Source organism: Salmo trutta, chromosome 5 (genome assembly GCF_901001165.1).
Source record: "Salmo trutta chromosome 5, fSalTru1.1, whole genome shotgun sequence".
NCBI lineage: Eukaryota > Metazoa > Chordata > Actinopteri > Salmoniformes > Salmonidae > Salmo > Salmo trutta.
The window spans coordinates 8,689,045-8,710,154 of record NC_042961.1 but is presented as its reverse complement, the minus strand read 5'-3'; the positions used below and the strand labels follow the sequence as shown (position 1 = coordinate 8,710,154).

The window sequence follows — 21,110 nt, the reverse complement described above, 5'->3', positions numbered from 1 at the left end:
CTGAGAAGAGCAGAGTTAACACGCACAGTGCTTGAAATCAAACTTACTTTTATGTGATGCGTACTACTGATTCCTATTTGTGTGTTTATATATTTGTATAAATTGAATGTACACCGAGTGTGAAGCGATGATCCCTTATCGATGTCACGTGTTAAATCCACTTCAATCAGTGTAGATGGAGGGGAGACAGGTTTTTCACGCTCACAGTTTCTCGTGTGTATCAAGAATGGTCCACAACCCAAAGGACATCTAGACAACTTGACACAACTGTGGGAAGCACTGGAGTCAACATGATCCAGCATCCCAGTGGAACGCTTTCAACACCTTGTAGAGTCCATGCCCCGACGAACTCAATGCAAGTCAATATTGCAACTAAATTTTAGGAAGGTGTTCTTAATGTTTTGTAAACTCACTGTATATTTAATTATTTTAATTGAGGATATACAGTATATCTAGATATATCTGCATGTTCACACCCTTTAAATCATCATTGTACCGGCCTCTAAAATCATTGACATGTGCCACCATTGACATATGGCATCAGTAATTGTCTTAAAATAAATACATTAGTATTATTTTGAAAGAATATCTGTCAACTAGATGAGGACATTAACTGAAGTAAATGTGGTGTGCTTGCTAGTCTTGAAGTATGTATGGTTGTGAAATAGTATTAGTAGTGGTATTAGTGGTAGTAACGGCAGTAGTAATGGTAGTAGTAATGGTAGTAATAGGGTTTTCATAGGCTTTGTATTAGTTATTGTGACCTATTTTCTAGTGGTTTGTAGTCTTCGAGTTATTATAATGGGTTATAGTGGGCTAGTATAGTAAGCTATAGTAAGTACTATATGATCATAAGCCATATAATGGGTTTTTAAGCTCTCAAAATCTTTCAGTTTGAACATTCTGCAAGTTTTGTGGCAGTGATTTGAGTTTAGAATATTGAAGCCTGCATTCTGCAATTAAAATGAATAATAGTTTAGAAATTATGAATGGTAGCAAAATGGTGTGTTTTAGACATCTAAGTTGAGTCAGTCCTAATTCATTTGCATGCAAAGAGGCACCCGATAATCTGGTAACAATGCCAACACAGTGGACGCATAAGAAAGACATTTGAATACAATGTGAATACGTTACAAACCTTTATCAGATAGTGATTGGATCATATTGATCAGATCACAAAACTCACATGTTAGCACAAGGTGTAAAGGAGGCTTTGGTGTCAGTACCTCCTTTTTTCTGTATCACAGCATATTTATTACAAGAATGTGAAAACACTCAAAAGAAAAACATTGTGTGTGTGGACAATGAACTATATTGACTTATGCACAATGTCAACAGTGTATCAACGTACCAATATCTTGAGACAAAAAAATATAATATAAACAAATTTAAAATGTTTGTCACACCTCTCCAATCAAAACAGCTCAGCTCTTGGCCAATGTGCTTGCCTCACACTGGTCCAGCTGTCAGCTAACACAACAGTCTAGTTTCTGAACTCTGCTCCCAGCGCAGGGGGTCGGGAGGTGGGGAGAGAGGGTGAGTGTGATTGAGTCTGGAAGTGGCGTAAACGTTGTTTCCCATTTTGGTTATCTGGGGTCTGGGAACATATTTCCTCAAAGCTTATTGAAGGTGACTTAGAGACCTATCTACTTCTACTTCCGTTGGAAAGCCAGTGGAGGTGTTTCTACCTGAGAAGGACGTGTTGCCAGTAGAGAGGACATCAGAAGGCAGGCTAGCTCTTAGGACTCAAGACTTCAACCTGTGCGGAGAGTTGTCTGTGGTCCCACTGCTGAAGGGAAGTACTGACCAGAAGAGTCTCTCGCCCACCCTCTCTGGACCCAAGACCTCTACTAAGTAAGTCCTAAATGATTTAATCCTCTCAAGCTCCATGGATGAATACAGATGTAGGATCTTAATTTGAGCCAGTTTGCTACAGCAGGAAAATAATCCTGCAGCAACAGGAAATGTGAATTATTATGTGGATTATAAATAAATCCTTAAGAGTGCGTGTGTGTCAATCTAAGTAACATAATAAAATAAACCCCCATCAAAATCTGTCAGTTTAAGCTAATAATATATATTTTTGCATGGACTGCATCTCAATCCATCGCATCCACATTTGTCAGCCTTACGCATCTGCATGGAAGGAGGCCGAGCTACAGCAATGTTTGTCAGACTGAGAAATCCCGAAAATCGGTCTTCTCACGAAAACGTCTGTAGCGTCCGAACGGTAAAACCCCCACAGGACTCATCTGAAGTCGGTAAAGCTGATGTGCCAACTTCTGTCTGTAGTGTGCGAACCGTTTGGGCTACAAACTAATATGATCCCACTGGAAACAAGAGACACTCACTTTTACGATGGTGTTCTCCGTTTTGCTCTACAACCCCCCCCCCCCCCCCCCCCCCAACAGCTTAGAGTTGTAGTTAATTGACATTTTTGTAGCGGTTGATACATTTTTCTGTGGAAATTACAAACTTCAGATATCTTTTTAAATTTGAAACCTCAAATACACAACAAGGAAAGTTCTCCTGGATCAGGGTGACCAATTTAAGATCCTACCTCCGCATTAGCGCACTCACATTTTCCTCATTGCAGACTGCATACAAACAACACAGTAGGGTATGTGTCAATTTTCTGCATGGCTTAAATTAAATTGATTGTCTTCCACTTTTAGCCGTATTGCAAAGGATCACCCACTTGCCCAAGCTTGAGGATGAAGTTTGAAAACATTCTAGAGGAGATCGATGGCTGTGGATGGTTTCAGGTGCTGATCGTCACTCTGCTCTGTATCCCTCGAGTGATACTACCGTTTCACTTCCTGCTGAATAACTTCATTGCCGCCGTACCCTCTCACCACTGTGACCTCAGCGCTCTGGATGATGGCAACATCTTTGGGAATCTGACCCAGGAGCAGAGACTGACTGTCAGCATTCCAGTACAGGAAGATGGGACTCCAAGCTCCTGTAAGATGTTCCCAGAGCCCCAGCTCCACATCCTGTCCAACTCCAATAACAGTGACCTAGCTACAGTCCCCTGTCAGAATGGATGGGCATATGACAACAGCACCTTCAAATCCACTATGGCGACAGAGGTAAAATACTTCCAATGATATCAGTTGAGTGGTGGATAGCTGATGCTAATGGTTCAAAGGCCAAAGCAAATTACAAAGGTTGACAAGATAAAAGGAATAAAGCAGAGGAAGGCAATAGGCGGCCCATTGACCAAATTCGTCCTGCAAGCGATTTTATTTGGCCCCAAATGTTTTCTTAATAAAAAATAAAAATAAAAAAGGAATTCAGCTCAAAAATATTATACGTTAGCATTTCTATTCCTAAGTATTCCCATGAGTAAATAGAGAGACAAACAGTGTGTGATCGATCCTGTCTCGATATAATCAAGGTATGAAACGATTATGATATTGTCAAATGAAATGTAGACTTCTTGCCTGTTTGGCCTTAATTGTGGTCTATTTGCAGTACATGAATGATTATAATGATGTTCGACCTACGACTAGCAGATTAATGTCATTTTGTATTAACCAAGGCTTTGAGCAAATTATACAGTGTCTTGACCCATGAATACAATACAGAACCAAACTGAAAACTCTGTAAGACAATTAAGAGAGAAAAATGTTTTAAATGAGACCCCTCAGAGTTAGTCAATTATTTTCAAATTCCCTGGTTTGTTGTTATAGCCACATTACATGCAATTCTGTGCCTATTTATTAAATCAGAATTTCACTGGTTAGATATTGTCCCCACTTTAAGTAACATACTATTATCCTTATTATTATTATCCTACTTCAACTGATACATATAATAGGAATTGTGAATGCATGCTTTCTTGACTGTCACTATCATTGCTCCTCTTTCTATAAAGTGGGACCTTGTCTGTGACAGAAAAGGCATGAATAAAGCCACAGCCACCATTTTCTTTGTTGGTGTGATGATTGGAGCTATAGCCTTTGGTACCCTCACTGACAAGTAGGTCATTTTACCCCAATAACTGATATCTACATTCTTTCTTTACATTGAATTATTTATTAGTGGCTATGTTTCTTCAATGCTCTTTTCCAGGTTTGGGAGGAAGCCTATGCTATTGGTGTCTTATACCATATCCATGGTATTTGGATTTGCCAGTGCGTTCTCTAACTCCTATACCATGTTCGGAGTGATGAGATTCTTTACTGGCTTTGGACTTACAGGCATCAGCATCATCTCGACTGTTCTCAGTAAGCTAAGCTCTATAGCTTTCATATGAACAAAATGTTAGACTCCATTGCAAAGCAATTGAATTAAATGCAGTTATGAAAGTATTACCTAACAACATGTTAATACAGTCTATTTAATAGTGTTGTTACGGAGGTCTAAGAGAAACTTAATGTAAAGTGAAAAAAAAAAAAAAAATTTTTTTTGTTAAACTCTATTTACGTTCTTTCAAGGTGTGGAGTGGGTGGACATTAAGCACCGGGCATTAATAGGTATAACGGGCAGCATGGCCTGGTCGTTTGGCAACATGATGCTAGCGGGCATTGCGTATCAAGTGAATGATTGGCGGATGCTAATGATTGCTGTCTCCGCACCCCTGGGCTTGGCTATCATCACTTGGTGGTAAGAATACACTGGGTGATATCTGGACCATATCCTAAACATATCAATGGATATCTGGATTTGACATGTTTTTGATACAGCATGGTACAAGATGCAGACAAAGATGTATATCTATACATGTGTAACCAGCCCCACCCACCACCATGGTGTAGAAGAACTCACCTGAATAATGCACATTCCAAATTTTGCATCACATACAGTATACTACTGTATAATATAAACTGGGTGGTTCGAGCCCTGAATGCTGATTGGCTGAAAGCCGTGGTATATGAGGCCGCATACCACGGGTATGACAAAACATGTCTTTTTTACTGTTCTTGTTACATTTGTAGCCAGTTTATAACAGCAATAATGCACCTCTGTGGTTTGTGTTATTTAGCCAATATACCACGGCTAAGGGCTGTATTCGGGCACTCTCTATACCACACACCCTCGGGCCTTATCGCTTAAATATAGTTCACTACAGTATTGTAGTGACCTTAGGACAAGGTCCTTAGTGACCTCTTCAAGAGGGTCGGACCACTTCTTGGCATAACAGTTGAAGTGTTGGACTGCGAGTCACAGGAACCCAAATTTGAGTCAGGATTTGAGGCTACACTCCAAATTCACACAACTGGTTATTATTGTGCTTTGACCCATTGTAATGGTTCATCATCACTGCAGGTGGCTCCCTGAGTCTGCCAGGTGGCTCATAGCCAATGGCAAAGTGGAAAGAGCCCATCTTTACCTGGAGAAATGTGCTCGTTTTAACAACAGAAAGGACTTCACGTCCAAAATCAAACTTGAGGTAAATGCAACAATTTTCAGTTGCCAGTATTTACTGCTAATAATTGCTCTTATTCAAAAATTCACATGGCATGCAATCATTTATACAGCTTCACTACAGTTATGAAGTGTTAGAAAGAGCATAGGTTTGAAGCACAAATATACAGTACCAGTCAAAAGTTTGGACACACCTACTCATTCAAGGGCTTTGCTTTATTTTTACTATTTTTGACATTGTAGACTAATAGTGAAGACATCAAAACTACGAAATAACACATATGGACTCATGTAGTAACCAAAAAAGTGTTAAACAAATCAAAATGCATTTTATATTTGAGGTTCTTCAAGTAGCCACCCTTTGCCTCAATGACAGCTTTGCACACTTGGCATTCTCTCAACCAGCTTCATGAGGTAGTCAACTAGAATGCATTTCAATTAATAGGTGTGCCTTGTTAAAAGTTAATTTGTGGAATTTCTTTCCTTCTTAATGCGTTTGAGCCAATCAGTTATAATGTGACAAGGTAGGGGTGGTATACAGAAGATAGCCCTATTTAGTAAAATACAAAGTCCATATTATGGCAAGAACTAAACAAATAAGCAAAGAGAATTGACAGTCCATCATTACTTTAAGACATGGTCAGTCAATCCAGAAAATTTCAGGAACGTTGAAAGTTTCTTCAAGTGCAGTCGCAAAATCTATCAAGCGCTATGATGAAACTGGCTCTCAAGGACCTCCACAGGAAAGGAAGACCCAGAGTTACCTTTGCTGAAGAGGATAAGTTTATTAGAGTTACCAGCCTCAGAAATTTCAGCCCAAATAAAGGCTTCACAGAGCTCAAGTAACAGACACATCTCAACATCAACTGTTCAGAGACTGCGTGAATCAGGCCTTCATGGTGGAATTGCTGCAAAGAAACCACTACTAAAGGACATCAATAAGAAGAAGAGATATGTTTGGGCCAAGAAACACAAACAATGGACATTAGACCGGTGGAAATCTGTCCTTTGGTCTGATGAGTGCAAATTTGAGATTTTTGGTTCCAACAGACGTGTCTTTGTGAGATGCAGAGTAGGTGAACGGATGATCTCCGCATGTGTGGTTCCCATCATGAAGCATGGAAGAGGAGGTGTGATGGTGTGGGGGTGCTTTGCTGGTGACACTGTCTGTAACTTATTTAGAATTCAAGGCACACAACCAGCATGGCTACCACAGCATTCTGCAGCGATTTGCCATCCCATCTGGTTTGCACTTAGAGGGACAATCATTTGTTTTTCAACAAGACAATGACCCGACACACCTCCAGGCTGTGTAAGGGCTATTTAACCAATAAGGAGAGTGATGGAGTGCTGCATCAGATGACCTGGCCTCAACAATCACCCAACCTCAACCCAATTGAGATGGTTTGGGAGGAGATGGACCGCAGAGTTAAGGAAAAGTGCTCAGAATATGTGTGAACTCCTTCAAGACTGTTGGAAAATAATTCCGGGTGAGGCTGGTTGAGAGAATGCCAAGAGTGTGCAAAGCTGTCATAAAGGCAAAGGGTGGCTACTTTGAAGAATCTCAAATTTAAAATATATTTTGATTTGTTTAACACGTTTTTGGTTACTACATGATTCCATATGTGTTATTTAATAGTTTTGATGTCTTCACTATTATTCTACAATGTAGAAAATAGTAAAAACATAAAGAAAAACCCTGGAATGAGTAGATGTGTCCAAACTTTTGACTGGTACTGTATGTGGAGGATACACTAGCCATAATGTAACACACTAGAACTAACTATCACAAGCCAGCAGCATACTGCCCTGCATCCCACTGCTGCCTTGCTTCTAAAGCTAAGCAGGATTGGTCCCTGGATGGAAGACCAGATGTTGCTGAAAGGGGTTTTGGAGGGCCAGTAAGAGGCAGCCTTTCCTCTGGTCTGAAAAAAACTACCATTGCCCTGTGTAGGGTGCTGTCTTTTGGATGGGACATTAAACGGGTGTCCTGACTCTCTGAGGTCATTAAAGATCCCAACGCACTTATCGTAAGAGTAGGGGTGTTAACCCTGGTGTCCTGGCTAAATTCCCAATCTGGCCCTCATACCATCACGGTCACCTAATCATCCCCAGTTTACAATTGGCTCATTCTTCTCCCCTGTAACTATTCCCCATGTCGTTGCTGTAAATGAGAATGTTTTCTCAGTCAACTTACCTGGTTAAATAAGACAAAATAAACTACCTTAGCCTCTCTCCCATACTGCTTAGCACCTGTCTGATGTGGTTGGCATGGACAACCATAACAAGACCTACTCCTACCTGGACCTGGTGAGGACCCCAAAGATGAGAAGACTGGCTCTACTAACAGGCATAGTGTGGTGAGTATATCTGGCTCTAATAACAGACATAGTGTGGTGACTATATCTGGCTCTAATAACAGACATAGTGTGGTGACTATATCTGGCTCTAATAACAGACATAGTGTGGTGAGTATATCTGGCTCTAATAACAGACATAGTGTGGTGAGTATATCTGGCTCTAATAACAGACATAGTGTGGTGACTATATCTGGCTCTAATAACAGACATAGTGTGGTGACTATATCTGGCTCTAATAACAGACATAGTGTGGTGAGTATATCTGGCTCTAATAACAGACATAGTGTGGTGAGTATATCTGGCTCTAATAACAGACATAGTGTGGTGAGTATATCTGGCTCTAATAACAGACATAGTGTGGTGACTATATCTGGCTCTAATAACAGACATAGTGTGGTGACTATATCTGGCTCTAATAACAGACATAGTGTGGTGACTATATCTGGCTCTAATAACAGACATAGTGTGGTGACTATATCTGGCTCTAATAACAGACATAGTGTGGTGACTATATCTGGCTCTAATAACAGACATAGTGTGGTGACTATATCTGGCTCTAATAACAGACATAGTGTGGTGAGTATATCTGGCTCTAATAACAGACATAGTGTGGTGACTATATCTGGCTCTAATAACAGACATAGTGTGGTGACTATATCTGGCTCTAATAACAGACATAGTGTGGTGACTATATCTGGCTCTAATAACAGACATAGTGTGGTGACTATATCTGGCTCTAATAACAGACATAGTGTGGTGACTATATCTGGCTCTAATAACAGACATAGTGTGGTGACTATATCTGGCTCTAATAACAGACATAGTGTGGTGACTATATCTGGCTCTAATAACAGACATAGTGTGGTGACTATATCTGGCTCTAATAACAGACATAGTGTGGTGAGTATATCTGGCTCTAATAACAGACATAGTGTGGTGACTATATCTGGCTCTAATAACAGACATAGTGTGGTGACTATATCTGGCTCTAATAACAGACATAGTGTGGTGACTATATCTGGCTCTAATAACAGACATAGTGTGGTGAGTATATCTGGCTCTAATAACAGACATAGTGTGGTGACTATATCTGGCTCTAATAACAGACATAGTGTGGTGAGTATATCTGGCTCTAATAACAGACATAGTGTGGTGAGTATATCTGGCTCTAATAGACATAGTGTGGTGAGTATATCTGGCTCTAATAACAGACATAGTGTGGTGACTATATCTGGCTCTAATAACAGACATAGTGTGGTGACTATATCTGGCTCTAATAACAGACATAGTGTGGTGACTATATCTGGCTCTAATAACAGACATAGTGTGGTGACTATATCTGGCTCTAATAACAGACATAGTGTGGTGAGTATATCTGGCTCTAATAACAGACATAGTGTGGTGACTATATCTGGCTCTAATAACAGACATAGTGTGGTGACTATATCTGGCTCTAATAACAGACATAGTGTGGTGAGTATATCTGGCTCTAATAACAGACATAGTGTGGTGACTATATCTGGCTCTAATAACAGACATAGTGTGGTGACTATATCTGGCTCTAATAACAGACATAGTGTGGTGACTATATCTGGCTCTAATAACAGACATAGTGTGGTGACTATCCCTGGTCTCATATCTGTCACAAATCATTACACTGCTTTGTGTCTATTTGTGTGTACTGTATGGACTGGTTTGCAGTATTGTATGGACTGGTTTGAAGTACTGTATGGACTGGTTTGGGGCTGTATGGACCGGTACTGTATGGACCGGTACTGTGTGGACTGGTTTGGGGCTGTATGGACCGGTACTGTATGGACTGGTTTGCAGTACTGTATGGACTGGTTTGCAGGACTGTATAGACTGGTTTGGGGCTGTATGGACCCGTTTGCAGTACTGTATGGACTGGTTTGCAGTACTGTATAGACTTGTTTGGGGCTGTATGGACTGGTTTGCAGTACTGTATGGACTGGTTTGGGGCTGTGTGGACTGGTTTGCTGTACTGTATGGACTGGTTTGGGGCTGTATGGACTGGTTTGTAGTATTGTATGGACTGGTTTTCAGTACTGTATAGACTGTTTTGGGGCTATATGGACCGGTACTGTATGGACCGGTACTGTATGGACTAGTTTGGGGCTGTATGGACCGGTACTGTATGGACTGGTTTGCAGTACTGTATAGTCTGGTTTGGGGCTGTATTGACCCGTTTGCTGTACTGTATAGACTGGTTTGCAGTACTATATAGACTTGTTTGGGGCTGTATGGACTGGTTTGCGTCTGTATGGACTGGTTTGCTGTACTGTATGGACTGGTTTGGGGCTGTATGGACTGGTTTGTAGTATTGTATGGACTGGTTTGCAGTACTGTATAGAGTGGTTTGGGGCTGTGTGGACCGGTACTGTATGGACCGGTACTGTATGGACTAGTTTGGGGCTGTATGGACCGGTACTGTATGGACTTGTACTGTATGGACTGGTTTAGAATCTAGGCCTAAAACTAGGCTGTATGGACCGGTATTGTATAGACTGGTTTGGGGCTGTATGGACTGGTTTAGAATCTAGGCCTAAAACGAGGCTGTATGGACCGGTACTGTATAGACTGGTTTGCGGTCCATACAGTACACAAACCAATGAGGAATCTCCATTGAAAGTGCTTCTTAATACTGGACTAGTTTTAGGCCTAGATTCAATTAGATCAAGCATTAACCAGCGATAGCACACACCCGCATAGCTGATGTTTTGGCAGTGTCAGAGGTAGAACTGCCTTGGAGCTATAAAATCGTGAGTAGCTGCCCTTGCAATGATTGTCACTAAGCCCCAACCGCCCCACTCGCGGTAGGGCGGTAGAAGATTAGAACGAGAACGTGTAGGCTATATAGAAATAATTATGCTCAAATTGAAAAATCATAAAACTAAGTCATGAATATTTTTATCATCCTTATCGAAGTGTAAATTACATCTCTCATTCCAGTGTTTGAACTTGTAAACAAGGCTGCATGGGATTTCTGTTAATGCATCCAATGGCAATGTCCGCTATAGGTATAATGCCGGAAGACACTTGTGAATTTGACAGGTCTAACGCAGTTCCACCTCCGACACCCCCGCAATGATGTCGGCGAAAGCAGATCTGATTGGATAGAGCTCTTGATTAATCTGTTTAATCTGTTTCTGTAGAAAGTGTCCTTATGTGTCTGTGAGTTATCTTTTATCTATATCAAGTCAAACATAATTTATGCCTCATTGACTACTTTGGCAATGTCATCGTATTTCCAGTCACGATAGTGTAATTTAGCCTAAACAGTCATTAGCCTCCATCCAGAATGACTGGGCTTATCACGACTTTAGGGCACTGCTATAGAGGGCGGCTTGAGAACGTTCATAACAATGGCATGATGCGACCTAGTGACAGAGACGCAACTTATGACAAACACAACGTAGATCTCATTGTGTCCTCTCCTCACAGGTATGGCGTGGCCTCAACATACTATGGGATCAGTTTAAACATTACAGGGTTTGGCCTGAATGTCTACCTCACCCACTTTATCTACTCTGCCATCGAGGTGCCCGCCAAGATGGTCGTCTACTTCTGTCTCAATACCATTGGTCGGAAACACTGCCAGGCAGGCACCCTTCTGCTAACGGGAACCTGCATCGCCATCAACATCTTTGTGCCCAAAGGTGACTACATAAATAGGCCATTATAATTGCTTTATAAATGATCACAAAGGTTGTAAATTAATTATGAATTTTAATGCTTATATGCAAAGAAATAATATGAATAAAGAAATATATATTTATTAATATTGTATAAAAAGTTTATAAATGCTTATGAACGTTTATAATAAAGTGTAACCCAATAGAATTCCTAAATGATTATGTGGAGTAAATTGGACAGTAAGGGATGTTTATTATTTTGCCTTTTTTTCATCAGTGTTTGAGAGATGACAGTCTTATTGTCACGTCCTGACCATAGTAAGCTGTTATTTTAGTAGAGTATGTCAGGGCGTGACAGGGGGGTTTTCTAGTTTAGTTTTTCTATGTTGTTATGTTCTAGTTTTGTATTTCTATGTTGGGTTGTTCTAGTTTTGTATTTCTATGTTGGGCTTTGTTTGAGATGATCTCCAATTAGAGGCAGCTGGTCATCGTTGTCTCTAATTGGAGGTCATATTTAAGTTGGTGTTTGTCCCACCTGGGTTTGTGGGAGATTAATTTTGAGTAGTGTATGTTTCACCTCTGCGCCACAGTTTGTTGTTTTTGTCATTCAGTTTATTTATGTATTGCATAGTTTCACAGTATAAATAAAATGTGGAACGACACACACGCTGCACTTTGGTCCGCTCCTTCCTACGACAACCGTGACACTTATCCTCAGGATCTGTTGTTTTGTTCCTCTGTTCAGGTCAGTGGCATGTTCGCACCATCGTCGCTGTGCTTGGGAAAGGCCTATCAGAGGCCTCCTTCACCACTGTCATCTTGTATACAGCTGAACTCTACCCTACGGTCGTAAGGTCAGATTTACCGGTGCATTTTTACAGTGAAACACTATTAGAGTTCGTTACCTCAAACTGAAGCATGATTTATTTAACATTTTACATTGACATTTTAGTAATTTAGCAGACGCTCTTAACTAGAGCAACTGACAATTGGTGCATTCATCTTAAGATAGCTAGGTGAGACAACAACACATCACAATCGTATCAAGTACATTTTCCCTCAACAAAGTATTTATCAGCAAAGGCAGTGCGTCAGGGGAGCCGTGAGAGTTGCTCAGGCCGCATAACAAAAATTACTAACTAAAATAAATGTAACCTTTATTTTACCATGTTGTCCCATTGAGGTGAAAATACGTATTTTTCAAGGGAGACCTGTGGAATGCAACGTACGGTGTCCATATTAGGACAGCTTCAGTCTCAACAGGAGTATTCTGAGTCTCACTATCAACATTTTCTCCCTAACAGACAAAATGGGTTGGGTTACAGTAACTTCATGGCTCGGTTGGGCGTGTCCATAGCACCCCTCATCATTCTATTGGAGGACGTGTGGAAGCCCCTCCCTGAAGTCATCATCTGTTTTGTGTCCATTCTTTCTGGTCTGGTGGCCTTCCTTCTCCCAGAAACCCACAATGCAAGGCTGCCAGAGACCATTGAGGACATTGAACAAACAAAAAAAAGGTAACCCAGCCGACTTCACAAAGATTGTCAGTGTAATTTGTAACCCGCTGTTACAGTATATACCAGCAGTAGTGGAAAAGTACCAAATGGTCATACTTGAGTAAAAGTAAAGATATCTTAACAGAAAATGACTCAAGTAAAAGTGATATTCACCCAGGAAAATACTACTTGAGTAAAAGTCTAAGTGTTTTAAAAAATATATACTTAAGTATCCAAAATAAATGTAATTGCTATAAATCATTTCAAATTCCTTATATTAAGCAAAACAGATGGCACAATTTTCTTGTTTTTGATTTATTTACGGATAGCCAGGGGAACACTAATTCTCAGACATCAATTACAAACTAAGCATTTGTGTTTATTAAGTCTGCCAGATCAGAGGCAGCAGGGATCAATCAATCAAATGTATTATAAAGCCCTTCTTAAATCAGCTGATGTCACAAAGTGCTGTACAGAAACCCAGCCTAAAACCCCAAACAGCAAGCAATGCAGGTGTAGAAGCACGGTGGCTAGGAAAAACTCCCTAGAAAGGCCAAAACCTAGGAAGAAACCTAGAGAGGAACTAGGCGATGAAGGGTGGCCAGTCCTCTTCTGGCTGTCCCGGGTGGAGATAATAACAGAACATGGCCAAGATGTTCAAATGTTCATAGATGACCAGCAGGGTCAAATAATAATAATCACAGTGGTTGTCGAGGGTGCAACGGGTCAGCACCTCAGGAGTATATGTCAGTTGGCTTTTCATAGCCGATCATTCAGACTATCTCTACCGCACCTGCTGTCTCTAGAGAGTTGAAAACAGCAAGTCTGGGACAGGTAGCACATCCGGTGAACAGGTGAAACTGGATGACCACATGTTCTCATTATAAGTGCTTGAATTGGACCATTTTCTTGTCCAGGCATTCAAAATGTAACGAGTACTTTTAGGTGTCAGGGAAAATGTATGGGAGTAAAAAGTACATACTTGCTTTGGAAATAGGGGAGTAAAAGTAAAAGTAGTCAAAAAATATAAATAGTATGTACAACTTTCGTACTTCAAAGTATTTGTACTTAGTTACTTTACACTACTGTCTACCAGGGCCGGCAGGAAAACATGGTACGAGGAGGCATCCCTTGCAATCAGAGTGCAGTTACACTGCAATACACTGCAGTTAAAGTGCACTATAACTACAGTATGCTGTAAATACTGCATCAAAAATAACACTGTTTTCTTTACTGCAGTAATTTTGCAGTGTAACTGCAGTTATTCTGCAATTACTGCGTCCAAAATACCACAGTTGAATGCAGTTACTGCACTTTTACTGCAGTTTCAAAACGGCAATATTTTTTTGTAAGGGATTTGCAACAGCACTTTTCTATTAGTTTGAGTTAGTTGAATAAAATATATCGATGCATTAAAAAGACAGGCATAGGGTTGTTCTTTAGACCGATTTGTCAACTCAATCTCTCTGTCCTTCACATCAAAGTGCTGCTGCAGGCTCTTTGCATGTCTTGACCAGTCAGATTCACGGAAATCGCAGGTCGTGCAAGACAGGAACAAGCACAAAGCTCAAGGTGCACTCTCTGCTTTCCTCCGGAATTTGTTAAGCAAGTGTGATAACACATCACTCCTGACAGACACAAGCAAAAACTATTCCATAAATGTAGCACCCTACACCTAAACATTGGCGATCTGACATGTTTTATTGCAAGTCTGATTAACTGTAGGCTACTAACAACAGCAGCTGCATAGTCTAGCCTTCTATGCACCCTGTCCCTCTAGCCAGGGTAAACAAAGCAGTAACGTTGTGTATTTATAGCCCATTTGTTACCTAGACTTTTTCCATCCAAAAATATTAACTGCAATTAATCAATAAACACAATAGCTGACAGATTTAGGCCTACAGTAGCATAGAGCAGGACTAAACCATGCAAACCAGCATAAAACAGCTCAGCCCTGTGAGTTTCATTGTCCAATCATGCAAGTATGGGTAGCTGCAGCCCAATATGGCAACAGGAGTATGGGTAGCTGCAGCCCAATATGGCAACAGGAGTATGGGTAGCTGCAGCCCAATATGGCAACAGGAGTATGGGTAGCTGCAGCCCAATATGGCAACAGGAGTATGGGTAGCTGCAGCCCAATATGGCAACAGGAGTATGGGTAGCTGCAGCCCAATATGGCGACAGGAGTATGCGTGAGCGAATGTGTTGAAAGGAGTGGGTGTATGAAAAGAGAATCAGCTAATTGGGCAGCTTTGTTGTCACTCAAGACTGTTTGCATGGCTGATTGGGCTGCACTACGAGTCGATATTAAAATGCTCTGCGTGGTAAATCTGACTTCTGCAGTTGCCGTACAGTGTTGTACGTCCTCTGCAGAAGTCAGGGCATTTATACTTCTTGAGCTTCGCTGAGCAGAGCTGGTGTGAAGGAAGTTGTAGAGGAAGTGAGTTTGTGTTTATACAGGACCTCCCACCAAACAATCATGTCAATACGGAGCAATATGGGGCCCTCCACATTGTTACACAATTTGGGAGGCGCACGGCGATGCGGTACAGAGCTGAATTTGGCCACAGCATGCCTCCGGAAGCTCCAGAATTGTGTCACACTCTTCATACGGAGCCTTAGACCACATTTTCAGATCAAGCATAAATTGGCTTTAAGCCGGCAGTCAGTGCTCCAGTGTTGTGCCTGCTGACTTGAAGTGCTTCCTACTGGGTATCATAGTCTTGTTGTCGGTGGTAGATACATGGCAATGTATTCTCTCACATGATTTTATTTCAAGTGGGATTGCAGCCTACACAAGAAATAAGTAATATTGATAACCATTTAGATGTCACCTTGATACGTTAACTCAGCAAAAAAAAGAAACGTCCTCTTACTGTCAACTACGTTTATTTCCAGAAAACTTAACATGTGTAAATATTTGTATGAACATAAGATTCAACAACTAAGACATAAACTGAAACTGATAAACTGAACAAGTTCCACAGACATGTGACTAACAGGAATGGAATAATGTGTCCCTGAACAAAGGGGGGATCAAAATCAAAAGAAACAGTCAGTATCTGGTGTGGTCCCCAGCTGCATTAAGATTAGTCAGTTCTTGCTGTGAGGTGTTACCCCACTCTTCCACCAAGGAATTTGCTAGTTCCCGGACATTTCTGGGGAGAATGGCCCAAGCCCTCATCCTCCGATCCAACAGGACCCAGACGTGCTCAATAGGATTGAGATCCGGGCTCTTCGCTGGCCATGGCAGAACACTGACATTCCTGTCTTGCAGGAAATCACGCACAGAACAAGCAGTATGGCTGGTGGCATTGTCATGCTGGAGGGTCAGGTCAGGATGAGCCTGCAGGAAGGGTACCACATGAGGGAGGAGGATGTCTTCCCTGTAACGCACAGTGTTGAGATTGCCTGCAATGACAACAAGCTCAGTCCGATGATGCTGTGACACACCGCCCCAGACCATGACGGACCCTCCACCTCCAAATCGATCCCGCTCCAGGGTACAGGCCTCGATGTAATGCTCATTCCTTCGATAATGAACGCGAATCCGACCATCACCCCTAGTGAGACAAAACTGCGACTCGTCAGTGAAGAGCACTTTTTGCCAGTCCTGTCTGGTCCAGCAACGGTGGGTTTGTGCCCATAGGCGACGTTGTTGCCGTTGATGTCTGGTGAGGACCTGCCTTACAACAGGCCTACAAACCCTCAGTCCAGCCTCTCTCAGCCTACTACAGACAGTCTGAGCACTGATGGAGGGATTGTGCGTTCCTGGTGTAACTCGGACAGTTGTTGTTGCCATCCTGTACCTGTCCCGCAGGTGTAACGTTTGGATGTACTGATCCTGTGCAGGTGTTGTTACACGTGGTCTGCCACTGCGAGGATGATCAGCTGTCCGTTCTGTCTCCCTGTAGCGCTGTCTTAGGCGTCTCACAGTATGGACATTGCAATTTATTGCCCTGGACACATTGCAGTCCTCATGCCTCCTTACAGCATTCCTAAGGAACGTTCACGCAGATGAGCAGGGACCCTGGGTGTTTTTCAGAGTCAGTAGAAAGGCCTCTTTAGTATCCTAAGTTTTCATAACTGTGACCTTAATTGCCTACCGTCTGTAAGCTGTTAAGTGTCTTAACGACCGTTCCACAGGTGCATGTTCATTAATTGTTTATGATTCATTGAACAAGCATGGGAAACAGTGTTTAAACACTTTACAGTGAAGATCTGTGAAGTTATTTGGATTTTTACTAATTATCTTTGAAAGACAGGGTCCTAAAAAACGGACGTTTCTTTTTTTGCTGAGTTTACATACAGTCTACTACTCAATGGGGAGAGCATGAACGGCACCAACACCGGGACACAGTGCCCTTCGCTCCCACTTGACGACTACTGTCCGGCAACGGTGTGGAAAGTAGCTATCTATACTGAACAAAAATATAAACGCAACAAGTAAAGTGTTGGTTCCATGTTTCATGAGTTTAAATTCAAAGATCCCAGAAATGTTCCATATGCTCAACATTTGGTGCACAAATTTGTTTACTACCCTGGATTTGAGCATTTCTCTTTTGCCAAGATAATCCATCCACCTGACAGGTGTGGCATATCAACAAGCTGATTAAACAGCACGGTCATTACACAGGTGCACCTTGTGCTGGGGACAATAAAAGGCCACTGTGCAGTTTTGTCACACACATACCACAGATGTCTCAAGTTTTGAGGGAGCGTGCAATTGACATGCTGACTGCAGGAATGTTCACCAGAGCTGATGACAGAGAATTGAATATTAATTTCTCTACCATAAGCCGCCTCCAACGTCATTTTAGAGAATTTGGCAATACGTCCAACTGGCCTTACAACCGCAGACCACGTGTAACCACACCAGCCCAGGACCTCTACATCCGGTTTCTTCACCTGCGGTATCATCTGAGACCAGCCACTCAGACAGCTGATGAAAATGAGGAGTATTTCGGTATGTAATAAAGCCCTTTTGTGGGGAAAAACTCATTCTGATTGGCTGGGCCTGGCTCCCCAGAGGGTGGAGAGAGTCTCTTCAATGAATGGGGGAAAGGTGTATTTATCCCTGGGACACACCAGAGCCCAGGTGTGTCCCATTTCGCTGATGACCACAGGTAGTATACAGAAGATTTTTTTTTTATTTGGTAAAATACCAAGTCCATATTATGGCAAGAACAGCTCAAATAAGCAAAGAGAAATTAAAATCCATCAATATTTTAAGACATGAAGGTCAGTCAATATGGAAAATTTCAACAACTTTGAAAGATTCTTCAAGTGCAGTCGCAAAAACCATCAAGCGCTATGATGAAACTGGCTCTCATGAGAACCTCAACAGTAAAGGAAGACTCAGAGTTACCTCTGCTGCAGAGGACAAGTTCATTAGAGTTACCAGCCTCAGAAATTGCAGCCCAAATAAAGGCTTCACAGAGCTCAAGTAACAGACACATCTCAACATCAACTGTTCAGAGGAGACTGTGTGAATCAGGCCTTCATGGTCGAATTGCTGCAAAGAAACCACTACTAAAGGACACCAATAAGATGAAACACTAACAATGGACATTAGACTGTTGGAAATCTGTCCTTTGATCTGATGAGTCCAAATTTGAGATTTTTGGTTCCAACTGCCATGTCTTTGTGAGATGCAGAGTGGGTGAACGGATGATCTCTGCATGTGTGGTTCCCACCATGAAGCATGGACGAGGAGGTGTGATGGTGTGGGGGTGCTTTGCTAGTGACAGTCTACTACTCACCGTCTGTGATTTGTTTAGAATTCAAGGCACACTTAACCAGCATGGTTACCACAGCATTCTGCAGTAATCCACCATCCCTTCTGGTTTGCGCTTAGTGGGACAATCATTTGTCTTTCAACAGGAAAATGACCCATCACACCTCCAGGCTGTGTAAGGGCTATTTGACCAAGAAGGAGAGTGATGGAGTGCTGCATCAGATGACCTGGCCTCCACAATCACCCGGCCTCAACCCAATTGAGATGGTTTGGGATGAGTTGGACAGCAGATTGAGGGAAAAACAGCCAACAAGTGCTCAGCATATGTGGGAACTCCTTCAAGACTGTTGGAAAAGCATTCCAGGTGAAGCTGGTTGAGAGAATGTTAAGAGTGTGCAAAGCTGTCATCAAGGCAAAGGATGGCTACTTTGAAGAATCTAAAATCTAAAATATATTTTGATTTGTTTAACACTTTTGGTTACTCATGATTCCATGTGTTATTTCACAGTTTTGATGTCGTCACTATTATTCTACAATGTAGAAAATTGTAAAAATAAAGAGAAACCCTTGCATGAGTAGTTGTGTCCAAACTTTTGACTGGTATGTACATAAACAAAAAATTGTCCTTCTCTCTCCAGAAATCCCATCTTTGTCTCACCGCTGGAGAAAACTGAGGTCCTGCTGAAGTCACAGAAAAATAATGAGCTGGATCAGTGACTGAGACATTTACTTAACTGCATAGGTGTTATTGCTTAGGGCCGCATACTGTACACAAGTTGCAAACTATTTCAAGGGTCTGATATTTCAGACTTCAGAACTGTTGTACAGAGTGGCTATAGCATGCTGAGTTTCTAATTCTAGCATTGCTTCTGTAATAAACCAATTCCAGTGGAACGTGTTGCATGCACCATGTAGGTTCTGTTGCCAATCTCTTGTCTCTGTGGTTGATATACAGTATTTGAAGTGACTTCACTTTCAAACTATAGGCTACATCAGTATTCACATTCAATAAATATTTGTATATTGCACGGACACTGGTTTCCAACACTGGTTTGTTTCATAATTTTGATACTTTATTAGAAAGAGATGGGTAAGTGGACAGGGTGGAGAAAGGCTGGAGTCAGGAATCTCCTCTCCAGTGGGGAGGCATACATGGTCTTACAGCCGGGAGTGTTTCTCACTCAACAAGAGCTCTACACAATATTAAACACTATGAGTGCAATGCTGGATCAAACAAGGATAAGCTGAACATCTTTAAAAACCTCTTCAGCTAACAATTTGAAATTATTTTTTGCCTACTGTATATTTGGGCATACAGTGAGGGAAAAAAGTATTTGATCCCCTGCTGATTTTGTACGTTTGCCCACTGACAAAGAAATGATCAGTCTATAATTGTAATGGTAAGTTTATTTGAACAGTGAGAGACAGAATAACAACAACAAAAAATCCAGAAAAACACATGTCAAAAATTTTATAAATTGATTTGCATTTTAATGAGGGAAATAAGTATTTGACACCTCTGCAAAACATGACTTAGTACTTGGTGGCAAAACCCTTGTTGGCAATCACAGAGGTCAGACGTTTCTTGTAGTTGGCCACCAGGTTTGCACACATCTCAGGAGGGATTTTGTCCCACTCCTCTTTGCAGTTCTTCTCCAGGTCATAAATGTTTAGAGGCTGATGTTTGGCAACTCGAACCTTCAGCTCCCTCCACAGATTTTCTATGGGATTAAGGTCTGGAGACTGGCTAGGCCACTCCAGGACCTTAATGTGCTCTTCTTGAGCCACTCCTTTGTTGCCTTGGCTGTGTGTTTTGGGTCATTGTCATGCTGGAATACCCATCCACGACCCATTTTCAATTCCCTGGCTGAGGGAAGGAGGTTCTCACCCAAGATTTGACGGTACATGGCCCCATCCATCGTCCCTTTGATGCGGTGAAGTTGTCCTGTCCCCTTAGCAGAAAAACACCCCCAAAGCATAATGTTTCCACCTCCATGTTTGACGGTGGGGATGGTGTTCTTGAGGTCATAGGCAGCATTCCTCCTCCTCCAAACACGGCGAGTTGAGTTGATGCCAAAGAGCTCCATTTTGGTCTCATCTGACCACAACACTTTCATCCAGTTGTCCTCTGAATCATTCAGATGTTCATTGGCAAACTTCAGACGGGCATGTATATGTGCTTTCTTGAGCAGGGGGACCTTGCGGGCGCTGCAGGATTTCAGTCCTTCACGGCGTAGTGTGTTACCAATTGTTTTCTTGGGGACTATGGTCCCAGCTGCCTTGAGATCATTGACAAGATCCTCCCGTGTAGTTCTGGGCTGATTCCTCACCGTTCTCATGATCATTGCAACTCCACGAGGTGAGATCTTGCATGGAGCCCCAGACCGAGGGAGATTGACAGTTCTTTTGTGTTTCTTCCATTTGCGAATAATTGCACCAACTGTTGTCACCTTCTCACCAAGGTGCTTGGCGATGGTCTTGTAGCCCATTC

The 21,110-nt window shown here is 41.9% G+C and overlaps 1 protein-coding gene across 1 annotated transcript; it reads left to right on the top strand.

The window, feature by feature from the left end:
* The first annotated feature begins 1,459 nt into the window (after window positions 1-1,459).
* Window positions 1,460-19,651, top strand: LOC115193605 (solute carrier family 22 member 7). The gene is made up of 11 exons (XM_029752420.1): window positions 1,460-1,854; window positions 2,676-3,092; window positions 3,881-3,984; window positions 4,078-4,232; window positions 4,443-4,611; window positions 5,275-5,398; window positions 7,624-7,733; window positions 11,196-11,410; window positions 12,132-12,240; window positions 12,691-12,903; window positions 19,258-19,651. Exons 2-11 carry the CDS (start codon window positions 2,715-2,717, stop codon window positions 19,334-19,336), a joined length of 1,656 nt encoding a protein of 551 aa, XP_029608280.1. The 5' UTR covers window positions 1,460-1,854; window positions 2,676-2,714; the 3' UTR covers window positions 19,337-19,651.
* The last annotated feature ends 1,459 nt before the right edge of the window (window positions 19,652-21,110 follow it).